Source organism: Schistocerca piceifrons, chromosome 3 (genome assembly GCF_021461385.2).
Source record: "Schistocerca piceifrons isolate TAMUIC-IGC-003096 chromosome 3, iqSchPice1.1, whole genome shotgun sequence".
NCBI classification, from domain to species: domain Eukaryota; kingdom Metazoa; phylum Arthropoda; class Insecta; order Orthoptera; family Acrididae; genus Schistocerca; species Schistocerca piceifrons.
The window spans coordinates 840,187,985-840,209,418 of record NC_060140.1 but is presented as its reverse complement, the minus strand read 5'-3'; the positions used below and the strand labels follow the sequence as shown (position 1 = coordinate 840,209,418).

Sequence of the window (21,434 nt, the reverse complement as noted above, 5' to 3'; positions counted from 1 at the left end):
ATTATAATGCTTCCACAGGTGACAAAAGACTTAAAAGACCAGTTCAACGGAATGTAAAATAGCTTCATAACTATTTACAAAATGAACATCAATAAAAATAAAAGAAAGATAATGAAGTACAGCCGAATTAAATCAAATAATGCAGAGGGATTTCTTGAGAGGGGCCAAGCTCCGAATACAGTAAACACGTTGAATTGGAAGTAGGTTGCATCAGTTATGCAGAGAAGAGGAGGCTTACACTGAATAGAGTACCGCAGAAGCTGCACCAAACCAGTCTTTAGGCCAAAGCCTACAACAACAACAACAGAAAACCTTAATCTATGTTTAAACCAATAACTGAAGTAAACAGGCACACGACATTTTATTTTAATTTTAGTCTGTGGAGCTTCAGTTCATTTTTAAACTCGCGCTCTTTAACTGTCACTACCATTAACTCACTAGCTAGGTAAAAAAGTGATTCTATTGGTGCATACGTTGCCCAAATGTGTGGCAAAGTCAAGTAAACTCGTGAATGGTGTGAACGCCATTGCCGTTTCAGATACTGAATATTCATGAGCGAGGCGTTTCGAAAATGAGCAAGTACGTCGTGAACCTGTTCGTGGTTGGATAACTAGGTATCTGCAGGAAAGATTATCGTGTACATTTGCGGTGAGTCGGTATAAAGTCCTCTTCCTGGCGCGGTTTTAATTGCCTTCCACGCGAAATCACTTACAGCGAATAATGGAACTTTTCCTCTTCTGAGGCGTAGCGGCAATTTCAGGTAGTGGTACAACAACCTTTTTTGTTGATAGAACAATAAACCAACTGTGAATGTTAGAGTGGAGGTGTCTTTAGCGACATAAATAATGTTAAACGAGTAAATAGATGCTAATGACGAATATTGTTCGACTACGCAGTTGCTGGTAGGTCACAGGAAGGAGTTGTTATCGTCAGGTATCCGGGAGGAACCGTCCAGATCGATTCAGTATGACACTACCACTTAAATTTAACTATGTAGAAGAGAGAGGGCAGACTCAGATTTACTGGAAACATCATGAAACAAGTGAAGCTCTCCTGAACCCCAATATAAACACCGCAGTGCTTCTCTAGGCACGATCCTACTGGTCCTCTTCCAGCCTTTAAAATGTACTCTCTGAATTGCGGACCTACTCGACATTTTTCGCATTAACAAATGACTGCTGAAGCTATAATGAGCTATACAGGGTTGATAAAATCCTGGAGATGACTGGTGATTGAAACCTAGACATCTGGATGTCTAGTCTGTCAATTACCTACTCAGCCACCACCTCATATGAAAGAGTACTTGGAAAACCATCTGTCGATAAATTCCCCCGTGTTAGTCTTAAGCTCTTACCAAGTTATGATAATGGAGTATATAGAGACGATCTAAAGAAGATGTGCAACCTGCAGCACGGATTCATTTAGCAAGAAAAGGCAGCACAAGAGGAGGGACCATGGAGAGATATACTCACAAATTTAGGAGGTTCCACTTTCGGAAAGAGTCAAGACACGTACTACTAGCTCCAGCATATTAGGCAATGTAACGCCCCAAAGACAGAAAACCCCAATTAACAAACTTTGTGGAAACTTAAAATAGGGAAGTGAGTCATCTTTACGGTGATGGCAACTATTGACGATAAAATTTACACTGGTAATATTTTGATTAACACCTACATCATTCAAATACTGAGAATAGCATACAAAAAGGGGAGATAAAAGGAAAGGATTATCATAGATTCTTTATCAAACATCTATAGAATAAATTCAAAATTATATGAGCGAAGGTTAAATCCAAGAAAGTAATTCAGTCAAAGATAACATTTACCATGGAAGAGAGTTGTAGCCGCATCGAAAAGGAAATTCAATGCGACTACAATGCAACTCGGATATGGAAATGTTCAGTTAGTTGCTCTTGAGTCGCTCTAGAGTAGAGATTAGATTAGATTAGATTAGTTTTTCGTTCCATAGATCCGTGCTGAGGACATACTCGTGGATGTGGAACATGTCAATTTTTTTAAGCTGAAATAACAATACTAATAGTATGAGTATATACAATACATCATTTGTTTCTACTAAAACATTCGTCAATGGAGTAGAAGGAGTTGGCCACTAGTAAGTCTTTCAGGCTCCTTTTAAACTGATCTTTATTTTTAACTAAATTTTTTATGTTTGCTGGAAAATTATTGAAGATGAGTGTTCCTGAGTAGTGGACCTCTTTTTGAACTAAAGTAAGTGCTTTTAAGTCCTTGTGCGGATCATTTTTGTTCCTGGTATTGTATGTATGAACTGAGTTGTTTGTTGGAAAAAGAGATACTACCTTTGCGGTAGCTGTCTGGACGCAAACGCTATTAGATTGTTTCAGTTTTGGAAGTTTGATAACTCGTGAGGTAGAGACTGAAGTATTGCTCAGTCATTCGACTGATGAAAGTTAATCTTTACCGTTCTCAACGCGACGGTATAGTAAGACGAGTGTTAGACTTCGATTGAGTGATATTGGTTTATCGGACTTAGCCTTCGCTCTGATGAACAGTTACAAACCTTGAGAGCAATGGATCAACGACATAAAAACAATCCTTAGTCTTGAGAAGGACGCAGTAAAACGAAGACACGAAGAAAGGCAAGTATGCCGACTAGTCAAAAGTTGTCGTCAGTGTCACGATTACTAAACTGAACAGAAGTTAATCTTGAATGATATTTCGGTGTGCGTGTGTTGAGGGACAAACAATTGATTACAGAAAGAACAATAAAATCTGAGTCAAAAGATAAATCTTACGTGTCACCTAACTCATTAAACGGACAACACAATGTGTATCAATGCAAATTGCTTGAGTCTTTAAACATTTTAAGTGACTAAGTGAGTACATGAATAATGGACAGTGAAAAGTGATTAGTTTAAATCAATATTACGGCGTATTAAATAAACATTTACTGCAACGTAAGTTATCTCTGGAGTTACATCGGACCGTTGTTAATAACTTGACGTAGCAACGGCATGGCAACGGAATTGTAGACAGCAAAATTTCATCATCGGATATATGATATGAAAAACGACCGTAATGATGAAATAAAAACTCGAGATTTTATTTCATCACGGAACTAACCGGGCATAAAAATAAAAATAAACGATTGCAGTTTACCAGTTCGCACGAGCTGAGAAGACTGTTGCGGGTAGATAACAGAATATTTCGAAACCACGCGAGAAGTTGCGTTCTTACGACAGTTACGGTGCTGTTCCACGTCATACCGACGGGGACGAACATCGTTACGTGTCGCGTCTCCTCTGGCGAGGGAAGAAGGAGGGAAGGGACGTCACAGTAACGAACACAATGGTAAAAAGGGGGCAACTGAGGCATATCAGAGAAGGAGCGACAAATTTTCTTCCTACGCATCATCAGAAATAGGCTGGTCAGGTGGTCAGAAGGGAGATGAATTTAGTACAACGCATACCCTGTGCCACGCCCCACTGCACGTGTAGATGTGAACTTACCACTCCTATTCCTTCCATGGCGAAGACGACGGTACTGAAGAAGAGTGGGAAACGGCCGATGTCTTCATTCAGCGGCAGCTGCCCGGGATCCTTCATGTCGCGGAACATGTAGTAGAGCGTGCAGCCGAAACCAACCACGATGAACAGATTGGCGGCCGTCGAGAACGGCACCAGGAACTTTAGGTTGCGCACCAGGCAGCTGGGCACGAGCGGCAGCAGCATCATGGCAATGTAGATGCGCACGTCCAGGATAGCCCACGGGAACAGCACGTCGCACACCTGTGTGAAGTGTCGGAGCGTCAGTGCAGTTGGCCACGAGCGGTAGCAGCAACACGGCGCGCAGCTACTGCCATCTGGTTAAGAATACGGGAACAACGGCGCAACGATCCTCCCTTGTGGTAGACGTGGTCGAATGGAACCTTCAAGACGAGAATGTTTGCCCTTACACACAAGTGCAGTCCAACGTCGGGCCACTGTCACATCCTGAATGTCCCACAACTCTGGTTATAATGTACGATATGACAGGAGAACCACAATGAGGTCCCTTCCACACTGTTGAGGTGCTGATAACGCTCTTACAGGAGTACGCGGCAACCACAGTTATCACTCGACATCTTATGCAGTTTCTACCCTTATATACCCTACCAGGCCTGGTAACAACATTAAAGACGAACAACACAAATGCACTTGTTGGCCATTCTACCTGTTACAGAGAATTGCAACTCTAATCACTTACGTACCTCCGGCCGTTGTGGCAGAGCCGTTCTAGATGCTTCAGTCTGGAACCGCGCGACCGCTACGGTCGCAGGTTCGAATCCTATCTCGGGCATGGATGTGTGTGATGTTCTTAGGTTAGTTAGGTTTAAGTAGTTCTAAGTTCTAGGGGACTGATGACCTCAGATGTTAAGTCCCATAGTGCTCAGAGCCATTTGAACCACGTACCAGTCGTTGGTGTGTATGTGCTTGAAGTTACATTTACATCTGACGGTGTCTTCTGGATACTTCACTTTTTTTTGTCAGGCAGCGTACCAATGAACTGGGGTTTGACGTTTGTAACCCTGGCTGTCAGTTCGCAGACGATGGTGTTGTTGACAGAGAAGATCCAGCTCTAGAAAGTCATACGAAATGTGTGTGTGAAATACTAAGGGACCAAACTGCTGAGGTAATCGGTCCCTAGATTGCACACTACATAAACTAACTTATGCTAAGGACAACACACACACCCATGCCTGAGGGAGGACTCGAACCTCCGGCGGGAGATGATACGAAATGCGGAGAGACAAATTTATTAGTACCTGACCCAAAATATAAATAAGTGCACTGCAGGCCAACACATGCTATTTCATAAACACTAAATTTATATTTTCACATTGTTGTTGTCATTAAATAGTAGTAAAAATACATTTGACATCGTTTGACTGTACGATCGACGATTACTTTCTACATCAGGGAGTGTGACTCACAGCTGATTTAAGCTGTTTGGAAGGAAGATGTAATTCACAAACGGGACATGTGGTTTTATAACGATCAGTGGATGAGTATTGTGTTTTGGTATGGCACAGCTACCCAACTGGATAAATTAAAGATATAGAATACATTCAAAGAAGAACTGAATAGTTGCACTCCAGTAAATGAAACAATCAACATTATCATACAAAGCTTAAAACAACAAGGAAGCACAGCAGGCTCATACATGAATGAAACAGCAACCATACTCAACACCAAAACAGCATGAAATTAGTTTACGCTCCAAAGAATATTCTATTTCCAACGTGAAGGATTGCCAATTCGCTCACCAATTAGTGGCCTCCTAGCCAACATATTCATCAACAACTTAGGGAAAAGGTCTCTACACACATAATAAAACCAAAAAACGACGAAGGTATATGCTGGCACCGTTACGTCGACGACAAAATATGCCTGCTTGATGAATCCACACACACACACACACACACACGCACACACACACACACACACACACAGAGAGAGAGAGAGAGAGAGAGAGAGAGAGAAAACAGCTACACAATGAAACAAACACCCAAAAATTCCCTTTAATTTAGAAACAGAAACGGACAAAACGCCAAATTTTCTGAATTTCACCATTCGAAAACCAAACAACACCCATGACTTTACAACATTCAGAAAACCGACAGCCACGAGCACCACCATTCACAATATGTCGAATCACCCGTTGGCACACAAGCAAGCAAGCTTCAGAATCATGCTCCACAGATTGATCAGAACACCCAAATAGCAGTGGAAAATCGTTACAAGACCCATATGGTAGAGAAATTAAACCAACAAATTTGTAGATGGAAAGGGAACAAACGCACCACACATGCAAAAACTTACACAACACAAAACAACACAATACACAAACAATGGCCACATGCAAGACACAAGACTGCAACAACACACACATAAAAAATTACATATACTCACCTAATAACAAAACTGTCAGCAGAACAGGCAGCATATTGAAGAAAGAGATATTTCAAATAGGATACAGGCCAGACAACACAAAACAGAAAAAACTCAGAACATAGGAGACACCCACAGATAAATTCAGCAGATCAGAAATACATATATGAACTGAAATGCAACACTTTCCAATCAATATACATAGGACGAGCATACAGGAACTTTCAAAAAAGATACTCGTAGTACCTGAGAGCTCTAAAGAGTAACAGCATCCATAGCACATTTTCTGTCCACCTAATAGTCCACAGCCACCATCCAGCTACAACAGCAAAATGTTTAAAAAGACTGAAATGCAGGAGCAGCCTACATCACTAGCGAACAATAGAAGAAAACTCGTACGTACAGAAGGTAACAGCAGAAGGCAGACAAGTTCTTAAGTGAATACACTATACTCTGTAAAGGCACATTGTTTAACAAATTAAAGGAACATCACACAAAAGGCAACACACACAAACACACACACATAACACAGAGAGAAAGAAAAGGAGAGATAAGAGTAAACAAAATTGAACTTCGACGCCAAACTCACTTAGGAACAAATGAACGGCGAAAGAAGAAGGATCTATCAACAACAAAACGTGAGTAATAACAAATATGTAAGCGAAACATTTTGCCACACCAAAATCACGTTTTTAAAAATCAAGGAATCTTTTAACTAACTGATGATATTCGTATTTATATTGTTTAGTTTGTAGATGACAATCTATCAGTATAGTACATCATACAGATGGTTCTGCAAAACTGCATAATGTAAAATCAAGCTATGAACAAAATCGAACAAAAACTGTCTTTAGGTCTCATTTTGTTAGATCAGTTACAATCTAAAATGTCTTCACTTTTCACAGTTTTTCGATAAACAAACCACACTGATGATGGCACAGAGGTGCCGAAACGTGTTTGGATAACAACGGAAAACTGTGTTTTACTTAAAAGGCGGAACCTATAGCTAATAAAGAACTGCGCGATTCATCAATGTCATAAAATGGTTCAAATGGCTCTGAGCACTATGGGACTTAACATCTGAGGTCATCAGTCTCCTAGAACTTAGATCTACTTAAACCTAACTAACCTAAGGACATCACACACATCCATGCCCGAGGCAGGATTCAAACCTGCGACCGTAGCAGCCGCACGGTTCCCGACTGAAGCGCCTAGAACCGCTCGGTTCCCGCGACCGGCATCAATGTCGTACTGAGTCAGTGTGAGACAGCAGCAGAAGTCGATAAAGTAAGGCATTGTGCACCGCGAACCGTAAAAGTAGAAAATTTGGGTTTAAATAGAGGTACACCAAAGGACTTCCTCCTTACTTACCATTCACCGATGAAATAAGAAAGGAGGAGGCAAGGGGGAGGAGAGGAGATGATTACAGGTTGACGATGTACCCTCCACCGTACAACGCACAATGGCTTTCAATTATACAGGTAGATGAAGATTTAGAACAGCAATGGGTGGTGTGAACTATTAATCACAGAGTGTCACTGCTGTAGAAGGAATGAATTTCATGACTCGCTGCCACTAAGCGAGAGCCGTAGGAACTGACCTGCTTAATACTGGTAGAAACGAAGATGACGTAGACGCAGCATGCGCTGTAGTAGGTGATAACCAGCGCCAAGTTGACGAACGTCCTGCAACGAGAAGGGATTAGTGCTCAGGGGAGAGAATTTCCACCGTAATTCGTCTGGCGATGTACCAGTGGTAGACACGCACGTCCCAGTCAGCGCATTCCACGCCAGTATATGTCGTTTGATAAACACTAAATTTTCCTTTTTCACATTCTTACTGTCATTAGGCCGTCATTTTAATAAATTATCAATAAAATGTTCACAAAAGTGTAAGTTAAAGTCATATGTGAATTACTTTTCCTCGACGGAGAAATTTTTACTTTTAAAACTCAACCGTATTGCCTTCTTATTGCAAATCTAGTTCAGTCATGTTAATATATATAGTGGCTCCCTACCAACAGAACTGCCAATCTGCGCGAGATACGATTTAAAATTGCAGCCTATGTTCGAGTCTGGCTGCCATAAAGCAGTAATATTGTCTCAAATGTCTTATGACACATGAATGTCGCAGTAGCTAGTATCGTTTTTAACCAGAACCTCTTCAGACAGAATGGAAACTTCTTAGTGAATTTTATTGCATATTCTGATTCTACGCCAAGAAATACGTACGGTTTACTCAAACCATTATTTGTCATTCGTAGTAGATGATGATGTAATCGACAGATACAAAATGTGTCTGTTTCTGCAAGTACGAGCCAGCGAAGTATTCGATTCTACATTTCATTTTCGATCTAATTGTAAACCTTTGTGTTCTGACGGTTGATACTTCTGTTCTAAATTTACTTTAGTGTTGAAAATTCGATTGTGCAGTGCACTATGATTAGCCGTTCCAGTGTCTCGTCAGAAACCACCTTTAGCGTGATCCACAACCAATGACGTCGGTGCAATACGAGTACATTAAAAAGCCAAAGAATCTGGTACCTACCTAATATCGTGTAGGGCCCCCGTGGGCATGCAGAAATGCCGCAACACGACGTGTCATGGACTCGACTAATGTCTGAAGTAGTGCTGGAGGGAACTGACACCCTGAATCCTGCAGCGCTGTCCGTGTATCCGTAAGAGTACGAGGAGGTGGGGATCTCTTGTGAACAGCACGTTGCAACGCATCCCACATATGCTCAATAATGTTCATGTCTGGAGAGTTTTGTGGCCAGCGGAAGTGTTTAAACTTAGAAGAGTGTTCCTGGAGCCGCTCTGTAGCAATTTTGGACGTGTGGGGTGTCTATTGTCCTGCTGGAATTGCCCAAATCCGTAGAAATGCACAATGGGCATGAATGGATGCAGGTAATCAGAAAGGATGCTTACGTACGCGTCACCTGTCAGAGTTGTATCTAGACGTTTCAAGGTCCCGTATCACTACAACGGCACACGCTCCACACCATTACAGAGCGTCCACCAGCTTGCACCAGTCTCCTCCTGACATGCTTGGTCCATGGATTCTTGAGGTAGTCTCCGTACCCGTACAGGGCCATCCGCTCGAAACAATTTGAAACGAGACTCGTCCCACCACGCAACTTGTTTCCAGCCATCAACGGTCCAATGTCGGGCCCAGGCAATGCGTAAAGCTTGCTGTCCTGCAGTCCTCAAGGGTACACGAGTGAGCTTTCAATTCCGAAAGCCTATATCGATGATGTTTCGTTGATTGGGTCGGCCGGAGTGGCCGTGCGGTTCTAAGCGCTACAGTTTGGAATCGCGAGATCGTTACGGTCGCAGATTCGAATCCTGCCTCGGGCATGGATGTGTGTGACGTCCTTAGGTTAGTTAGGTTTAATTAGTTCTAAGTTCTAGGCGACTGATGACCTCAGAAGTTAAGTCGCATTTTGTTCAGAGCCATTTGAACCATTTTTTTTCGTTGATTCGCTGGCACGCTAACACTTGTTGATGGCCCAGCACTGAAATCTGCAGCAATTTGCGGAAGAATTGCACTTCTGTCATGTTGAACGACTCTCTTCAGTCGTCGCTGGTCCCGTCCTTGCAGGATCTTCTTCTGGCCGCAGCGATGTCGGAGATATGATGTTTTGTCGGATTCCTGATATTCACGGCACACCCGTGAAATGGCCGTATGGGAAAATCCCCACTTCGTCGCTACCTTGGAGATGCTATGTCCCATCGCTCAAGCGCCGACGATAACACCATGTTCAAAATCACTTAAGTCTTGATAACCTGCCACTGTATCAGCAGTAATCGATCTGATAATGCCTTGTACAGGCGTTGCCGACCGCATTCTGCCTGTTTACACAACTCTATATTTGAATACGCATGCCTATACCAGTTTCTTTGGTGTTTCAGTGTATTTGTACTGTACATTCAGATTCGCAACACTCAAGTAACGTGTGAACATGATTATAACCGTTAGAACACAAAGGTTAATATTTACATCGTAAATGAAATGTAGACTCAATTGCTTCGATTCTTAATTACAAAAACAGGTACACTTTATATATGTGGATTACAGCGCCATTTACCACCAATGGGAAGCAATGGTTTCAGGAAACTACGTATTTTTTGGGGTAGAATTCAAATTGCAATAGAAATGGGGGGTGGGTCCCCAGTTGGAAATACAAAGTTGACTCACCAGGAAGGGTGGTTACGAGGTGACCAATCGTAGCACAGACTAATGTCTCCTTTGGCAGTATTGTCTTTTCAGGTAAACATTTTTTTCGTACGATGCGTCGTTTTCGAGATATTTGGTTGCCTCAAGTTAAAACAAACACCCTCACTTACGCTTGGCTGCGGCTCGTGCGATCTGTGACTATCACAAATATTGTAGACATGGAGACTCACTTGGAGAAGGGCGCCCACACTTTCAGACGACCCGGCCCATACAGGAAGGCGTATTCTGCAGTCTCCGCGAAGCCCAGCACGGGCACACGAGCCCTTCGGCACACGATGTGGGACGACCGCACCTGCAACAACACAGCCACACAGGTTTTAGTGTGTAAGATTACTAGCTCAATCGAAAACGTTTAAATTGTAATCTTAGAAATTATACAGACAAACGTTCATTCACTTGTATTTTGAAACTTGAAAAACATTCCAGAAGATCGTCCTTGTGAAATGCACTCCATCCAAAATCAAAGCCTTTACAGGATGAATCAGAACTCCATCGACAAACTTTCAGAGGTTGTTCTGCAATAGCGTCAGAGTATTTTGGTATAAGGGACTCACGGTCTGTCGCGGATCTTCATAGAGTTATTGCATTTCTTTTGGGTTTTACTGCAATTACGTTAGTATCTGCACTGAACTGAAAATGGTGGACGTCAGTGCAAATGCCGAGGGTATGCGCCGTACGAGTGTTTATATTCTCTCACGGTTCCCGCTGTTCACAGCAGTAGTACCCGTTTGAACTATTTACCTTGAAGCTTGCATTCAGAACTGCCCGCTGCTCTCTAGTCTGTTGTCTTCCGGCAGAGTTAGTTGTGCGCTAACATTGACACACAGCAGGACTACGGATGGGTTTGCTGGCGAAGAGTCGGCCGATATGCATCCCGTGTGTGACTTCACTGAATCCATGGAAGGATAGAATAGCGAAGCTTAGCTTGACATCTTCCCGCACCGACGGCAGACAAATCACAGCACTTTTGCATCTCTACGTTGGCGTCAAGTGAAAACCCGATCCTTCCGTGTTAGAATGGAAGCTGTTGAATTTGTGAGGTATGCTAGAGCACCAGATACGGATCAGGAAGTGTTACATTCGAGCCCGCATCTCGTGGTCGTGCGGTAGCGTTCTCACTTCCCACGCCCGGGTTCCCGGGTTCGATTCCCGGCGGGGTCGGGGATTTTCTCTGCCTCGTGATGGCTGGGTGTTGTGTGCTGTCCTTAGGTTAGTTAGGTTTAAGTAGTCCTAAGTTCTAGGGGACTTATGACCACAGCAGTTGAGTCCCATAGTGCTCAGAGCCATTTGAACCATTTTGTTACATTCGATCGGTGACAATCCTAACTCTAGTAGTCGGCGCGTTGCACGAGCTCGGGACACAAGCCAATCAACTGCTTCGAGAGTCGTACATGAACGAAAGAAGAAAGGAAGGAAGTAAGATGGAGCTTTAATTTTCCGTCGCCAGTGCTGTCATGAGATACGGCACGCGTACAACAATTGCACCCTAATCATCCACAGCAGGCGCAATAGCCACCGCTATCGTACTTCCCATTTCTAGTGACGTTTTCAATTTGGTTCTACAGCAATTTACAGAAAACCCCAGTTTTCCTGATTTCGTATTGGTTGCAAAAGAGGCCACGTTTATAAGACAGGGTATGTTCAACAGCTGGAATTACCATGTATAGGAGGACGAAAATCGACACGCAGTGGTATGTCTATCCTACCAACAGAAGTTTGCTGTGAACGTATGGGCTGGTATTGTCAACAATTTTATGATCGGATCTTACCTGCTTCCTGGTACCCTGAACTGAGTCGTGTACAAAATGTTCCTCCAACATGTGCTCTCACACTTCCTAGAAGATGTGCCGCTGAGAGTTCGTCGGGTAAATGGTTTCAACACAGTGGGGCTCCAGCACACTTTGCATTCGATGTTAAGGACCAGATTGGACTACACACTGGACGGCAGTGAATTGGACAGTATTCCTGTTCCATGGCCAGCTCGGTCTCCAGATGTGATATTAATGGGCTTCTTTCTTCTTTTGGAGGCATGTGAAGAGGCTAGTGTATAAGACTGGTCGATGCTCGCACGGACCTGGTTACTAGGATTATCGCTGCCAAGGAAATGGAACGTCAATCCCCTGGCATTCTTGAGCGTATAAGACAGTCGCTGGCGAGCCGCTGTATGCTCTGTCGTTATCATTGCGGTCGAAATTTTAAGCAATGCCTGTAAGGGAACTGTTCTGGATTTGTTACTACACATTGACACAACAGACTGAACACACTGTGATAAAAGCGTATGCGTTTCGTCCGAGGATAGTTGCATTCCTCCGTATTGTGTGGCGTACGTTTTGGTTATCGCTAATTACAGGCTTCTTCACTGTTGTCAAGGTATTTTTAGAGGAATAAGGATAATTGCGGTAACAACCCGAGTAAATTATAATTACATTATTGCTCTGTGAAGAGCCGCCCAAAACTGTGCTTACCTTAGACCAAAATACTCAGAAGATATCCATGAACAACCTCTGAAAGCTTGTCGGTCACTTTTGATTTACCTTCTATAAGTCCAAAAGACTCTCCAATTGTATGGCAGAGCTCTCATTTGTTATATGTATTTCAAACTCACAACATGAAAGTCAATTGTTTCAGTGAAATGTCAAGACAATTCTTCTTTTCAGAATGAGATTTTCACCGAGGAGCGGAGTGTGCGCTGATATGAAACTTCCTGGCAGATTAAAACTGTGTGCCGGACCGAGACTCGAACTCGGGACCTTTGCCTTTCGCGGGCAAGTGCTCTACCAACTGAGCTACCCAAGCACGACTCACGCCCCGTCCTCACAGCTTTTCTTCTGCCAGTATCTCGTCTCCTACCTTCGAAACTTTACAGAAGCTCTGTAAAGTTTGTGTTTGGTGGTAACATACTGCCCTGATACCAGGTACTATCGATGTGGTGGCACGTAGAATACTTATTGACTCAACTATCTATGAAATGTGCGTCAGATACGTCGAGTACCGACTAACAGCAACGATTAAATGTACTAATATAATGACTACCCTCGCTGTACTCGGCTGTCACTCTTACAACCAGTTCGAGATCTTGATCCATACCAGTGATGTGACACCACCCAATTACTTCCTTTACCTCGACAGCAGAGCGGCTACGTCTCTTTTAATTATTTGTGAGTTTAAGCAGTAAAAATACGATGGCGTAACGAGGCATAAAAAAGAGCTTCACCTCAAAGTGGAATCACAAACGACTTTTACTGTAGCGAAAACATGGCGAAAGCTAGTCAGAGCTGTAAGAGGTCACGAGTGTTAGTAGTAAAAACATGATGGCGCTGTGAGTAAACGGGGTCTACTGCAGTCGGCAAGACAGATGGCCCTGTAAAGTGACTTTCTGGAAGGAGTTATGGGGTGTTCAGAATGAGTCGCGTGACGTGGGAACGCAGAAGGAGGGCGTAACCCGGATGACGCTTCAATGACGTCGGCGGGCGGGGCGGGAGAGCCGTGGTCTTCTCGCTCCGTCCTCCAGGTTCCACCATTCTGAAAACAATTTAACTATCCCGCACAATCACATTTATTTCTACACAAATAACCGCTTGCGGCCGGCAAACGGAACCGGTAATCTCATACGACTAAGACGTGTTCGTGGCGCATACTTAAAATACACTCCTGGAAATTGAAATAAGAACACCGTGAATTCATTGTCCCAGGAAGGGGAAACTTTATTGACACATTCCTGGGGTCACATACATCACATGATCACACTGACAGAACCACAGGCACATAGACACAGGCAACAGAGCATGCACAATGTCGGCACTAGTACAGTGTATATCCACCTTTCGCAGCAATGCAGGCTGCTATTCTCCCATGGAGACGATCGTAGAGATGCTGGATGTAGTCCTGTGGAACGGCTTGCCACGCCATTTCCACCTGGCGCCTCAGTTGGACCAGCGTTCGTGCTGGACGTGCAGACCGCGTGAGACGACGCTTCATCCAGTCCCAAACATGCTCAATGGGGGACAGATCCGGAGATCTTGCTGGCCAGGGTAGTTGACTTACACCTTCTAGAGCACGTTGGGTGGCACGGGATACATGCGGACGTGCATTGTCCTGTTGGAACAGCAAGTTCCCTTGCCGGTCTAGGAATGGTATAACGATGTGTTCGATGACGGTTCGGATGTACCGTGCACTATTCAGTGTCCCCTCGACGATCACCAGTGGTGTACGGCCAGTGTAGGAGATCGCTCCCCACACCATGATGCCGGGTGTTGGCCCTGTGTGCCTCGGTCGTATGCAGTCCTGATTGTGGCGCTCACCTGCACGGCGCCAAACACGCATACGACCATCATTGGCACCAAGGCAGAAGCGACTCTCATCGCTGAAGACGACACGTCTCCATTCGTCCCTCCATTCACGCCTGTCGCGACACCACTGCAGGCGGGCTGCACGATGTTGGGGCGTGAGCGGAAGACGGCCTAACGGTGTGCGGGACCGTAGCCCAGCTTCATGGAGACGGTTGCGAATGGTCCTCGCCGATACCCCAGGAGCAACAGTGTCCCTAATTTGCTGGGAAGTGGCGGTGCGGTCCCCTACGGCACTGCGTAGGATCCTACGGTCTTGGCGTGCATCCGTGCGTCGCTGCGGTCCGGTCCCAGGTCGACGGGCACGTGCACCTTCCGCCGACCACTGGCGACAACATCGATGTACTGTGGAGACCTCACGCTCCACGTGTTGAGCAATTCGGCGGTACGTCCACCCGGCCTCCCGCATGCCCACTGTACGCCCTCGCTCAAAGTCCGTCAACTGCACATACGGTTCACGTCCACGCTGTCGCGGCATGCTACCAGTGTTAAAGACTGCGATGGAGCTCCGTATGCCACGGCAAACTGGCTGACACTGACGGCGGCGGTGCACAAATGCTGCGCAGCTAGCGCCATTCGACGGCCAACACCGCGGTTCCTGGTGTGTCCGCTGTGCCGTGCGTGTGATCATTGCTTGTACAGCCCTCTCGCAGTGTCCGGAGCAAGTATGGTGGGGCTGACACACCGGTGTCAATGTGTTCTTTTTTCCATTTCCAGGAGTTTATATTCAAAGCAACAGGTGGTGGGGTCAAAATAACACATTCACTCAACAATGCTAGGTGCGGGGACAGCTATTAAAGTGTGATGCCAGTGGGTAAAACGGAAAATAAATACGTAAGGGTGAAAATGGTTCAAATGGTAAGAGCAAGGTAAGATGGCTCTGAGCACTATGGAACTTAACTGCTGTGGTCATCAGTCCCCAAGAACTTAGAACTACTTAAACCTAAGGACATCACACACATTCATGCCCGAGGCAGGATTCAAACCTGCGACCGTAGCGGTCGCGCGGTTCCAGACATAAGCGCCTAGAACCGCTCGGCCACCAGGTGCCGGCCGTAAGGGTGACACTGTGGCAAAATTCGTATAAGTGTTGCACTTTTTCCAGTATATGTTTGGACTTCAAATCCCAGGCAGTTGTGTCCGTATCTATTACGGTGGTCCAGCGCCAATATTAGGGACGTCATCACATGCGGCTTTTTCCATCCGCTGATGGGTAGACATAAAATCCAGTGACCTTAACTGTTTCTGTTGTTACGAGGGCTATTCGGAAAGTAAGGTCCGATTGAACGCGAAATAGAAATCAGTGAAAACTCGGTGACACCTTGCATAGATGTGCTCGGCAGTGTCTCTAGTATGCTCGTCGATCGCATCACGTCGCTGTTTCCATTCCTGGGTGAACAGTGAGCACGTAAACCCACAATACAGATCGTAATTCACTCCCCCTGAGTTTTAGCTCTGCTCACATGAAACGGTGGCTATGAAGGTAACATTTTGACACAGACAACGAGCTGTAGAATAGCGTAGAGCATTGGCGAAAAGCAGAGGTGGCTGCCTTCTATGACGAGAATACTGGAAAGTTGGTGCAGTGCAACGACAAATGTCTATGTCTGAGCGGCGACTATGTAGACAGGTATCTGGAAGGTTTTGCTAACTGTTGAAAAAAAAATTCATCTTCACAGTCGCCGGCCGGTGTGGCCGTGCGGTTCTAGGCGCGTCAGTCTGGAACCGCGTGACCGCTACGGTCGCAGGTTCGAATCCAGCCTCGGGCGTGGATGTGTGTGATGTCCTTAGCTTAGTTAGGTTTAAGTAGTTCTAAGTCCTAGGGGACTGATGACCTGAGAAGTTAAGTCCCATAGTGCTCAGAGCCATTTGAACCATCTTCACAGTCGTTTCCATTTCGCGACCTATCGGACCTTACTTTCCGAATAGGTCTCGTGTGGACATTGCTATCGCCCAAGCTAATTCCCAAATAATAAAATAAGGCAAGAGCATGGTATTTCACGATAATTATTTAACCGTGTCCTGGAAAAAATCGTCGGAGAATGGATCAGATCTCTAACAGCGAACACCGGATTAGGGACGGGGATCAGAGCAGAAAACCTATCGATCCATCGCCTAGGTTTTGCAAAAGACCCGACCCCGTTGACAAACGATACGCAAGAAGCTACTATGCAACTTCATGCACTGCATTTAATGGCAGAGAAAAAAATGCCTATCGATGAGCATCGGAAAGACCAAATGCGTTACCAATATTAAAGACGCCTCTAGAACGACGAAAGTCAGTGCTGTCATGCATGTCAGTAGAACCAAAAACGTAAAGTATGGAGAATGGATTTCAGATGATCTCAGTGAAACGATATCTCTCGTACAAAGGAAAATCAAACTTGATAGGCTATACTATGTTTACAGAAAAATGTACGCTTAGGAAGATTCAAATGGTTCAAATGGCTCTAAGCACTATGGGACTTAACACCGAGGTCATCAATCACCTAGACTTAGAACTACTTAAACCTAACCAACCTACCGCATGAATCCTGCAGGGCTGTCCATAAATCCGAAAGAGTACAGGAGGCCGAGGGGCGAGGGGGTGGAGAGCTCTTCTGAACAGAGCGCAAGTGTTTAAGCTCAGAAGAATGTTCCTGGAGCCACTCTGTAGCAATTCTGGACCTGTGGAGTGTCGCATTGTCCTACTGGAATTGCCCAAGTCCGTCGGAATGCAACAGTGAACAAGAATGGATGCAGGTGATCAGACAGGATGCTTATGTACTTGTCACCTGTCAGAGTCCTATCTAGACGTATCAGGGGTCCCATATCACTCTAACTGCACAAGCCCCACACCATTATAGAGCCTCCACCTGCTTGGCCAGTCCCCTGCTAACATGTAGGATCATGGATTCATGAGGCTGTCTCCATACCCGTACACGTCCGTCCGCTCGATACAATTTGAAACGAGACGTCTGACTGGGCAACATGTTTCCAGTCATCAACAATTGAAAAACGGTGTTAACGGGCTCAGGTGAAGTGCAAAGCTTCGTATCGTGCAGTCATCGAAGATACACGAGTGGGCGTTCGGCTCCAAAAGCCTATATCGATGATGTTCAGTTGAATGCTTCGCACACTGACATTTGTTGATGGCCCAGCATTGATATCTGCAGAAATTTGTGGAAGAGTTGCACTTCTGTCACGTTGCACTATTCTTTCCTGTCGTCGTTGGTCGCGTTCTTGCATGGTCTTTTTCCGGCCGCACTGATGTTGGAAATTTCATGTTTTACCGGTTTCCATATATTTACGGTACACCCTTGAAATGGTCGTACGGGAAAATCTCCAGTTCATCGCTACCTCGGAGATGCTGTGTCCCATCGCTCGTGCTCCGACTATAATGCCACGTTCATTCTCACTTAAATCTTGATAACCTGCCACTGTAGCAGCAGTAATCGATCTATCAACTGCGCCAGACACTTGTCTTCTGTAGGCGTTCCCGATCGCAGCGCCGTATTCTGCCTGTTTGCGTATCTCTGTATTTGAAGACGCCTGCCTAGACTAGACTCTTTGGCGCTTCAGTGTGTAACCCACTCCACGCAGGTAAACCACATTAGCCGCAGCCGCAGCCGAAACGTTGGTTTCTGCAGTACAGCTTTTACATTTTGAAACTTTATGCCAACTGACTCTGTCCAAGGAAGCCTACGCATTTATGTTTGAATAACGTACAAAATTCTTATTCGAGTTACATTTTACTAGACGTACCGCCAGAAGAACAGTGAAATTGTAATACTAATCCTTTACATTTCCTAGGGGACCTGCCTCTCCAGACCAAGGATGTACTTGCCTCCGTTGGACAATACAGGCCGAGATGCAACGACTCTAGTCATTTCCTAGACGAGGTGCATAGGCTGTAGCGTAACGTGATCTTAAAAAGTGCTTGACAGCTAAGTGGAGTCATAAACCTCTTTTAGTGTTATGAGAAACAATGCAAGAGGCTATAATGCTAGCCGTCATAAACGCGGGGTCAACGTCTAGCTGTGAGATGTCAGCCCTCAGACGACTTGTTGCACTCTTTGCAGCGACAGAGCGTCGGTTTTGCCGAGTGCCGGTGGTGGAGCCGCTACTGACCAGCATGTGGACGCAATGGCCGCAGAGCATGCCGATGAGCACCGTGCCGATGAAGCCGACGGCGGTTCCCGCGTTCTTGAAGGCCATCGGCATCGCCAGGATCCCCGAACCCAGGCTGCACTTGAGCAGGTGCATCAGCGCCCCCAGGTCCCTGTGGGCAGACAACGGTCGCAGCAATCAACAAAAACTGCTCTGTCCGCAGAAGACTAGCGTATTTCTCTAATTTTTATTCGTATCGACATCGTTTCAACGAGACAATGTCTCAGCGTATCTCATGATGCCTACCGAGTGCGTTGGAGGAAAAACAATAAGAGAACATAAAACTATGTAAAGAGAAATGGAAATAACGACTCAGCTACAATAACAACAAGAAATATACAGAATATTTTCTTCATTTTACAAATCCTATAGATAGCAATGTATCGGCTATATACCCATACTAGCTGTGAGAAGAATTTCTAAATTCGACAGGTACGATTTGAGATATCCAGTTAAAACTCACATGACGTTGGCTTGATGATTTTACGAGGGACACTCCAAAAGAAATGCACTCTATTTTTTTTAAATCCATCTTTTATTCTACATGTTTGAAAGTTTTACAGTGTGTAGACACATCCTTTAGGAACAATATTCTCATTTCTCCACACAATTTCCATCCCTCTCAACTACCTTTCGCCATCTTTGAACCAGCTCCTGTACACCTGCACGGTAAAATTATGTACCAACCTGTTGGATCCACTCACTGTTTGGCTGCGAGCACAAGGGAGTCATCATCTTTGAACCTTGTTCCACAAAGAGAGTCTTTCAGTTTCCCAAAGAGATGATAGTCACATGGATCCAGGTCAGGACTATAAGGTGGGTGTTTCAGTGTTGTCCATCCGAGTTCTGTGATCGCTTCCATGGTTTTTTGGCTGACATGAGGCAGTGCATTGTCGTGCAACAGCAAACCATCCTGCTTTTACCGATGTGGTCGAACACGACTCAGTCGAGCTTGAAGTTTTTTCAGTGTCATCACATATGCATCAGAATTTATGGTGGTTCCACTTGGCATGATGTCCACAAGCAAGAGTTCTTCGGAATCGAAAAACACCGTAGCCATAACTTTTCCAGCAGAAAGTGTGGTTTTGAAACTTTTTTTCTTGGATGCATTTGCATGATGCCACTCCATCGATTGCCTCTTCGTCTCTGGTGAAAAATGATGGGGCCATGTTTCATCACCTATCACAATTCTTCCAAGAAATTCATCACCACCATTCTCGTACTGTTCCAAAAGTTCGCTTCATACCGTTTTTCTTGTTTATTTGTGAGCCACTGTCAACATCCTGGGAACCCACCCGGCACAAGCCTTTTTTAACGCCAACACTTTCAGTATTCTGCAAACACTTCCTTCCCCTATCCCAACGTAGCGTGACAATTCGTTCGCTGTGATGCGTCTGTCAGCAGTCAACAATTCGTTAACTCTTTGCACATTGTCTGGAGTGTGTGCAGTACGAGGCCTGCTGCTGCAAGGGCAATCCTCAATATTGCTGTGCCCGCTTTCATCACGTAACCTGCTTGCCCACCGACTAACTGTACTGCGATTGACAGCAGCATCTCTATACACCTTTTCCAATCTCTTGTGGCTGTTTCCCACTGTCTCATTTTCACAGTACAGGAATTCTATGACAGCACGTTGCTCCTGACGAACGTCAAGTGTAGCAGCCATCTTGAAGACATGCTGTGATGGCGCCACTCACGGGAACAGGTTTCAACTAAGTTTGAAAACAAGCGGGAAGGATGTATCTACACACTGTAAAACTTTCACACATGCAGAATGAAAACTGTATTTTTACAAAAATAGTGTGCATTTCTTTTGGAGTAATTCTCGTACTTCATTTCCAATTCGTTAGCTGCAGTCTGATTTTAGTTTGTTATCTAGGCTCTAAAACAGTCCATAGGAAACACATAAAATTACACTGCTTCAGATGTTCAAATCTTATGGGACTTAACTCCTAAGGTCATCAGTCCCTAAGCTTAAACACTACTTAACCTAAATTATCTTAAGGACAAACACACACACCCACGCCCGAGGGAGGACTCGAACCTCCGCCGGGACCAGCCGCACAGTCCATGACTGCAGCGCTCGAGACCGCACGGCTAATCCCGTGCGGCTACACTGCTTGTCAACTCCTTGGACTCTCAGTAAGGAATAAGCTCTCCTCACTCACTAACGTATGTATTGTATCTGTTAGTCAAGCTAGCTACTAAAGAGTTGAGGTGTCCTTGAGGAATATCGTCCCATTCCTCTCTCAAGGCGGTTTGCAGGTGTTGGGCCGTTCAGGAAGCGGGTATTAGTAGAGAAAAAATTTGCCAGTAGTATCCCATGCATGCTCTACGGGGTTTAGATGTAGGAAGTATGCAGGGCATACCATACGTTCAATATCTTCACTTTTTCAGTGTGTTCGACGCCTCAGCGGTCCTGCGTCGGCGGGAACTGTCGTCCATAAAAAGAAAGTCAGGACCTACAGCACTCCTAAAGAGACGGTTGTGATCCAGAATAATCTCTCTGCTATACAGCTATTCTGTAACCGTACCTCGTGCAAAGATATACAGAGGTGACTGGCCATTGAGCATATGCTTTCCCACATCATAACGCCCTGGCCATACCGACGAAGTTCAGGAATATTCTGTGCTGTGTGTTCCACTCCTTCTCCACACTACCAGGTATCCAGAATCACCTTCCACGGGGTTCGTCAGAGAGTATCACTCTGGAGCACTGTTGGTGATCACAGCCAACATGTTCCCTAAACCAAGTAACTTTCTCGAAAACTGCTTGGCTAAACTGGAATACATTT

General features: G+C 45.0%; 1 protein-coding gene across 1 annotated transcript in view; it reads right to left on the bottom strand.

The window, feature by feature from the left end:
* The window catches only part of LOC124788164 (proton-coupled amino acid transporter-like protein CG1139), a 219,441-nt gene that overhangs the window by 34,759 nt on the left and 163,248 nt on the right, over positions 1 to 21,434 (bottom strand). Inside the window, exons 4-7 of the mRNA XM_047255317.1 lie at positions 18,601 to 18,751; positions 10,315 to 10,436; positions 7,509 to 7,593; positions 3,488 to 3,766 (exon numbers count right to left, since the gene is read on the bottom strand). Of these exons, the coding sequence (XP_047111273.1) occupies positions 3,488 to 3,766; positions 7,509 to 7,593; positions 10,315 to 10,436; positions 18,601 to 18,751 (637 nt within the window). The remainder of the gene's footprint in view (positions 1 to 3,487; positions 3,767 to 7,508; positions 7,594 to 10,314; positions 10,437 to 18,600; positions 18,752 to 21,434) is intronic.